Source organism: Coregonus lavaretus (genome assembly GCF_964263955.1).
Source record: "Coregonus lavaretus genome assembly, contig: HAP1_SCAFFOLD_4444, whole genome shotgun sequence".
NCBI lineage: Eukaryota > Metazoa > Chordata > Actinopteri > Salmoniformes > Salmonidae > Coregonus > Coregonus lavaretus.
The window spans coordinates 11,570-20,000 of record NW_028158116.1 but is presented as its reverse complement, the minus strand read 5'-3'; the positions used below and the strand labels follow the sequence as shown (position 1 = coordinate 20,000).

Genomic DNA, 8,431 nt, shown 5'->3' with positions numbered 1-8,431 from the left:
TCACTAGCCCATTTAAGCTTAATATCCTTGTCATCTATCGCCCTCCAGGTTCCCTTGGAGAGTTCATCAATGAGCTTGACGCCTTGATAAGTTCCTTTCCTGAGGATGGCTCACCCCTCACAGTTTTGGGGGATTTCAACCTCCCTACGTCTACATTTGACTCATTTCTCTTTGCCTCCTTCTTTCCACTCCTCTCCTCTTTTGACCTCACCCTCTCACCGTCCCCCCCTACTCACAAGGCAGGCAATACGCTTGACCTCATCTTTACTAGATGCTGCTCTTCTACTAATCTCACTGCAACTCCCCTCCATGTCTCCGACCACTACTTTGTATCCTTTTCTCTCTCGCTCTCCTCCAACACTACTCACTCTGCCCCTACACAGATGGTAATGCGCCGCCGCAACCTTCGCTCTCTCTCTCCCACTACTCTCTCCTCTTCCATCCTATCATCTCTTCCCTCTGCTCAATCCTTCTCCCTCCAATCTCCTGATTCTGCCTCCTCAACCCTCCTCTCCTCCCTTTCTGCATCCTTTGACTCTCTGTGTCCCCTATCCTCCCGGCCGGCTCGGTCCTCCCCTCCAGCTCCGTGGCTTGATGACTCATTGCGAGCTCACAGAACAGAGCTCCGGGCAGCTGAGCGGAAATGGAAGAAAACTAGACTCCCTGCGGACCTGGCATCTTTTCACTCCCTCCTCTCTACATTTTCTTCATCTGTTTCTGCTGCTAAGGCCACTTTCTACCACTCTAAATTCCAAGCATCTGCCTCTAACCCTAGGAAGCTCTTTGCCACATTCTCCTCCCTGCTGAATCCTCCTCCCCCCCCCCCCCCCCCTCCCTCCCTCTCTGTGGATGACTTCGTCAACCACTTTGAAAAGAAGGTTGACGACATCCGATCCTCGTTTGTTAAGTCTAATGACACTGCTGGACCTGCTCACACTGCCCTACCCTATGCTTTGACTTCTTTCTCCCCTCTCTCTCCAGATAAAATCTCGCGACTTGTGACTGCAGGCCGCCCAACAACCTGCCCGCTTGACCCCATCCCCTCCTCTCTTCTCCAGACCATCTCCGGTGACCTTCTCCCCTACCTCACCTCGCTGATCAACTCATCCTTGACCGCTGGCTATGTCCCTTCCGTCTTCAAGAGAGCGAGAGTTGCACCCCTTCTCAAAAAACCAACACTCGATCCCTCTGATGTCAACAACTACAGACCAGTATCCCTTCTTTATTTTCTTTCCAAAACTATTGAGCGTGCTGTCTTTAGCCAACTCTCTTGCTATCTCTCTCAGAATGACCTTCTTGATCCAAACCAGTCAGGTTTCAGGACTGGTCATTCAACTGAGACTGCTCTTCTCTGTGTCACGGAGGCTCTCCGCACTGCTAAAGCTAACTCTCTCTCCTCTGCTCTTGTCCTTCTAGACCTGTCTGCTGCCTTTGATACTGTGAACCATCAGATCCTCCTCTCCACCCTCTCCGAGCTGGGCATCTCCGGCGCGGCTCACTCTTGGATTGCGTCCTACCTGACCGGTCGCTCCTACCAAGTGGCGTGGCGAGAAGCTGTCTCCGCACCACGTGCTCTCACCACTGGTGTCCCCCAGGGCTCAGTTCTAGGCCCTCTCCTATTCTCGCTATACACCAAGTCACTTGGCTCTGTCATATCCTCACATGGCCTCTCCTATCATTGCTACGCCGACGATACACAACTAATCTTCTCCTTTCCCCCTTCTGATAACCAGGTGGCGAATCGCATCTCTGCATGTCTGGCAGACATATCAGTATGGATGACGGATCACCACCTCAAGCTGAACCTTGGCAAGACGGAGCTGCTCTTCCTCCCGGGGATGGACTGCCCGTTCCATGATCTCGCCATCACGGTTGACAACTCCGTTGTGTCCTCCTCCCAGAGTGCGAAGAGCCTTGGCGTGACCCTGGACAACACCCTGTCGTTCTCCGCTAACATCAAGGCGGTGACCCGATCCTGCAGGTTCATGCTCTACAACATTCGGAGAGTACGACCCTGCCTTACACAGGAAGCGGCACAGGTCCTAATCCAGGCACTTGTCATCTCCCGTCTGGATTACTGCAACTCGCTGTTGGCTGGGCTCCCTGCCTGTGCCAATAAACCCCTACAACTCATCCAGAATGCCGCAGCCCGTCTGGTGTTCAACCTTCCCAAGTTCTCTCACGTCACCCCGCTCCTCCGCACACTCCACTGGCTTCCAGTTGAAGCTCGCATCTGTTACAAGACCATGGTGCTTGCCTATGGAGCTGTGAGGGGAACGGCACCTCCGTACCTTCAGGCTCTGATCAGTCCCTACACCCAAACGAGGGCATTGCGTTCATCCACCTCTGGCCTGCTGGCTCCCCTTCCTCTGCGGAAGCATAGTTCCCGCTCAGCCCAGTCAAAACTGTTCGCTGCTCTGGCACCCCAATGGTGGAACAAGCTCCCTCACGACGCCAGGACAGCGGAGTCACTCACCACCTTCCGGAGACATTTGAAACCCCACCTCTTTAAGGAATACCTGGGATAGGATAAAGTAATCCTTCTACCCCCCACCTAAATAAAAAAAGTATATATATATATATTGTAAAGTGGTTATCCCACTGGCTATAGGGTGAATGCACCAATTTGTAAGTCGCTCTGGATAAGAGCGTCTGCTAAATGACGTAAATGTAAATGTAACCTTGGGAGTAATACTCCAGGACAGGGTCCAGAACTAACCTTGGGAGTAGTACTCCAGGACAGGGTCCATAACTAACCTTGGGAGTAGTACTCCAGGACAGGGTCCAGAACTAACCTGGGGAGTAGTACTCCAGGACAGGGTCCAGAACTAACCTGGGGAGTAGTACTCCAGGACAGGGTCCAGAACTAACCTGGGGAGTAGTACTCCAGGACAGGGTCCAGAACTAACCTGGGGAGTAGTACTCCAGGACAGGGTCCAGAACTAACCTTGGGAGTAGTACTCCAGGACAGGGTCCATAACTAACCTTGGGAGTAGTACTCCAGGACAGGGTCCATAACTAACCTTGGGAGTAGTACTCCAGGACAGGGTCCATAACTAACCTTGGGAGTAGTACTCCAGGACGGGGTCCTTGCAGAAGGACTTGTATTGCCAGGTGACCAGGACATTCTGCTGGTTAGCGGAGGTTGAGTAGTCACACTTCAGGATGATCGAGGCAAACAGAGCTGTACTCCTCTCTGTCTGGGGAACAGTCACCTGGACACTCTGCACCTCTGGTGGGAGAGAATACATGTCAGTGTGTGTGTGTGTGTGTGTGTGTGAGAAAGTGGGAATGTGTGTGTGTGTACTGATAAAAAATAAAACATTGATAGAGTATTTTGGACATTTATAATCGATACTGACTCCAAGTAGGCCTATTGATTGTGAATAGTTGTGTGCTAGGTAGTGCTAGCTAGTGCTAGTTGGCTGTACCTGCGCCAAAACTCCAGTATTTTTCATCCTATAGCTTGTTCTCCATTTTATTTTTAAATAGTGAGCCAACTTGTTTTCGGCACTGTTATTTCTATGACTGATCAAAACTCATTCTCACTTGTCTCTCTGCAGGAGACATATAGTGAGCAATATGTTGGAACATCAAATCACAGTATCAAATCACAATACATATCGTATCGTGAGGTCTCTAGTAATTCCCAGGCCTAGTGTGTGTGTGTATGAGAGAGAGTATTATTATCTGTATCATAGCTACTGTTCTTATTGTTGTCATGGTTGTTTTCATAATTGTTGTGTATCACCTCACTTTGGCAACATTGACCTTGTCTTTCATGCCATTAACCCTATCAGTCCCGAGACCACAGCAAAAATCGGCTTTTCATTTATCTGACTTTCATTTACAGTTGAAGTCGGAAGTTTACATACACTTTAGCCAAATACATTTAAACTCAGTTTCACAATTCCTGACATTTAATCCTTGTAAAAATTCCCTGTCTTAGGTCAGTTAGGATCACCACTTTATTTTAAGAATCTGAAATGTCAGAATAATAGTAGAGAGAATTATTTATTTCAGCTTTTTTTTTATTTCATTACATTCCCAGTGGGTCAGAAGTTTACACACACTCAATTAGTATTTGGTAGCATTGCCTTTAAATTGTTTAACTTGGGTCAAACGTTTCGGTTAGCCTTCCACAAGCTTCCCACAATAAGTTGGGTGAATTTTGGCCCATTCCTCCTGACAGAGCTGGTGTAACTGAGTCAGGTTTGTAGGCCTCCTTGCTCGCACACGCTTTTTCAGTTCTGCCCACACATTTTCTATAGGATTGAGGTCAGGGCTTTGTGATGGCCACTCCAATACCTTGACTTTGTTGTCCTTAAGCCATTTTGCCACAACTTTGGAAGTATGCTTGGGGTCATTGTCCATTTGGAAGACCCATTTGTGACCAAACTTTAACTTTCTGACTGATGTCTTGAGATGTTGCTTCAATATATATCCACATCATTTTCCTTCCTCATGATGCCATCTATTTTGTGAAGTGTACCAGTCCCTCCTGCAGCAAAGCACCCCCACAGCATGATGCTGCCACCCCCGTGCTTCACGGTTGGGATAGTGTTCGTCGGCTTGCAAGCGTCCCCCTTTTTCCTCCAAACATAACGAAGCAGTGGCTTCTTCCTTGCTGAGCGGCCTTTCAGGTTATGTCGATATAGGACTCGTTTTACTGTGGATATAGATACCTTTGTACCCGTTTCCTCCAGCATCTTCACAAGGTCCTTTGCTGTTGTTCTGGGATTGATTCGCACCAAAGTACGTTCATCTCTAGGAGATGAGCGGTATGACGGCTGCGTGGTCCCATGGTGTTTATACTTGCGTACTATTGTTTGTACAGATGAACGTGGTACCTTCAGGCGTTTGGAAATTGCTCCCAAGGATGAACCAGACTTGTGGAGGTCTACCATTTACTTTTTCTGAGGTCTTGGCTGATTTCTTTTGATTTTCTCATGATGTCAAGCAAAAGAGGCACTGAGTTTGAAGGTAGGCCTTGAAATACATTCACAGGTACACCTCCAATTGACTCAAATGATGTCAATTAGCCTATCAAAAGCTTCTAAAGCCATGACATCATTTTCTAGAATTTTCTAGCTGTTTAAAAGGCACAGTCAACTTTGTGTATGTAAACTTCTGACCCACTGGAATTGTGATACAGTGAATTATTTTGTGAAATAATCTGTCTGTAAACAATTGTTGGAAGAATTACTTGTGTCATGCACAAAGTAGATGTCCTAACAGACTTGCCAAATCTATAGTTTGTTAACAAGAAATTTGTGGAGTGGTTGAAAACCAAGTTTTAATGACTCCAACCTAAGTGTTTGTACACTTCCGACTTCAACTGTATCTGCATGTCCAGCCTTTATGTTTAGTCTCACAATGAAGTGTTTCAGCATTTTATTTTCAGGACAACCAGGGCTACACATAGAACACAAAACAATTTGACCTTAACAGTTGCATTTATGAGTTTTATTGACAAATATCAATAGAAAATAAGGTCAGCCAAAGCAAAAACCTGATGAAATGAATTCATATGAATGCTGTAAATACAAAAATGGTTTGCTCACTGGGATATGAATATTCAACTAGTCAGTGACAAGTGTTTGGAGTTTGTGACAGCAACTATATGAGCTTATTACAGACACTATGTCCTGGGATTTCCTAGGATCTATGTAGAAGAACCACTTACCTTCTCAAGACTCTTCTGTAGCTTCTGAGCGTCATAAAGCAAAACATGTCACATGCGTGTTCCTGAGAGTCTCAGCTTTTCATAGATAGCTTTTAATAGTTTGTAGCTCAAACCATTCGGGCTGCCCTTGTCTCACAAACACTGCTCTAGCTGTGACTAAAGGGGTTATAAGTCCAAAATGCGCTGGCGTTACAGTGGGACTCATTGGGTTAAAGCATATTGAATTTGAGATAGTGTATGTGTACATGTGTGTGACAGAGCTCTATAGAGAGTATGTGTACATGTGTGTGACAGAGCTCTATAGAGAGTATGTGTACATGTGTGTGACAGAGCCCTGCTGAAAGTGGTTCAACCAGAAAAACTAGTGACTGAAAGAAAGAGACTGCCAGCCACAGGAAACAGTTTGATGCTACTGGTCACACAGCAATTCAAATAGACCCAACTTCCATTTTGAATGTAAAAATACCTCTAGAGCAGGGCTGCCCAACCCTCTTCCTGGAGATCTACCGTCCTGTGGGTTTTCAGTCCAACCCTCTTCCTGGAGATCTACCGTCCTGTGGGTTTTCAGTTCAACCATAATTTAACACACCTGATTCTACTTATTAGCTGCTCAACATTTACATTTTAGTCATTTAGCAGACACTCTTATCCAGAGCGACTTACAGGAGCAGTTAGGGTTAAGTGCCTTGCTCAAGGGCACATCGACAGATTTTTCACCTAGTCGGCTCGGGGATTAGAACAGTCAACAAGACCTTAACTAGCTGAATCAGATATGCTAAATTAGGGTTGGACTGGAAACCTACAGGACAGTAGATCTCCAGGAAGAGGGTTGGGCAGCCCTGCTCTACAGTATAGGTCAGGAGTATTCAACTCTTACCCGACCAAAAGAGTCTCCAACCCTGTTCCTGGAGAGCTACCCTCCTGTATGTTTTCGCTCCAACCCCAGTTGTAACTAACCTGGTTCAGCTTATCAACCAGCTAACTATTAGAATCAGGTGTGCTAGATTACGGTTGGAGCGATAACCTACAGGACGGTATCTCTCCAGGGACAGTTTTGGAGAGCCCTGCCCTGTTTTTCTGTTCTACCTGATAATGAATTGCACCCACCTGATGTTCCAGGTCTACATCACTCCCTGATTAGAAGGGAACAATGAAAAATGCAGTGGAACTGGCTTTGAGGTCCATAGTTGAGTTGAGGGACATATAGGCAATAGATCACCATTTACAACCTGGTCTCAAAGCATTTTGTATTATTCTGTATGTAAATCCGAGACGCTCCATTTAGTATGTTAGGCTAGGGGTTAGGGTTAAGTTTAGGAGTTAGCTTAACGGGTTAGGGGAAGGGTTAGCTAAAATGGTTAATGTTAGGTGTAGGGTTAAGGTTAGGGTTAGTTAACATGCTAAGTAGATGCAAAGTAGCAAGTAGTTGAAAAGTTCCTAATTAGCTAAAACGCTAATTGGTAGTGATGAATAGTAACCTTTGGGTTGCTAGAGTTAGACCTTTGCGTTATACGCCAACTCATCTACCCCAACCAACCACCCTACTTTCGTTTTTGCCTTAAGTAACACTCAGTCTTATGTAACTATACCAAACATAATATATCACACTAAATGGAGTGTCTTGGTTTACATACAGAATAATACGAAATGTTCTGAGACCAGGTTGCCATTTAGGCTAGTCAGGCTACTCTTGTAACTGTCTAGCTCTATGTCAATGTCCTTGTATGCCCTCCATAATTATAATAATAATAATAATTACAACAATTGAAGTGAAATGTCAGCATAACTAACACCCATTCCATGTCTCCCGAGTCCCCCCAGCTAGAGCCAAACCAACAGGAGTTTTGCTCTAAAAGGTGAATTGCATTTTCATGATGAGTAGGGCTAAATCTAGATAGGGATAAGGATCTGTAACTTGATAGGACTACAGTGCGTGTCATTGGTGAAAACTCATCAGGTATCTGTCCATCATGTGACCGATACCCCGGCTCGTGCCTAACTGGCTAGTCACTGGAACTGTTTTGGTTGTGGATGGATTCATTACAATAGCATCAACTTTTGACTCGACTAAATAAGGAAAATGTAGGAAATGAAATCAACACCATATAGAAGCTGTAATGCAAGAACAGGACGAATTGACAACATTTAACGATTCAAATATGAATTGCTATTTTCATCAACAAAAACTCACCTGCCGGTAGGGAAGAGAGAACGATGGCGGCCAGTATCAACCCCCTCATCGTTGATGATTGATCCATTAAACTAATAAATATTATCTCGTCCAATTAATTATCTACAAAACAAAAGAAATATCTACATTATCCTCCGAAACAGACTCCTCATTGTTCTGTCTGTCCTCCTTGTGGCTTGACTTAAAGATAGCTCCTTCCTTGTCCGACACCTTTCAGGAATTTGGTTTGATGCCTGTGGAGACAGACAGACCCCACCCCGAAACAGGTGCTGTATGTGACGTAGACAGGTGCTTCCTACCGCAGAATGGGCACAGTTTGAATTAAAATGCCGCTATGAGAATACAGAATGAAAGCAACGGTAAATCGGTAATATGTTAATGATTCGATATTTACATAATTACTTTAATACATCTATTAATATTCTGCTTATTTTATGTGAATTTGGGGTCTTATTTTGTCACATGATATTGTTACGCAATAATTAGCCTACAGTGAAATGTTTTACTTCATTTTGAATACATTCATTCAAAACAGTCATTTTTAATGTTAGATG

General features: G+C 45.1%; 1 protein-coding gene across 1 annotated transcript in view; it reads right to left on the bottom strand.

Annotated features, from left to right (window-relative positions):
* The window catches only part of LOC311124397 (immunoglobulin-like domain-containing receptor 1), a gene marked incomplete at both ends in the record, with an annotated part of 12,633 nt that extends 4,689 nt beyond the window's left edge, over window positions 1-7,944 (bottom strand). Inside the window, 2 exons of the mRNA XM_084198556.1 lie at window positions 3,062-3,232; window positions 7,878-7,944. Of these exons, the coding sequence (XP_084054682.1) occupies window positions 3,062-3,232; window positions 7,878-7,944 (238 nt within the window). The remainder of the gene's footprint in view (window positions 1-3,061; window positions 3,233-7,877) is intronic.
* Between the last annotated feature and the right edge of the window lie 487 nt (window positions 7,945-8,431).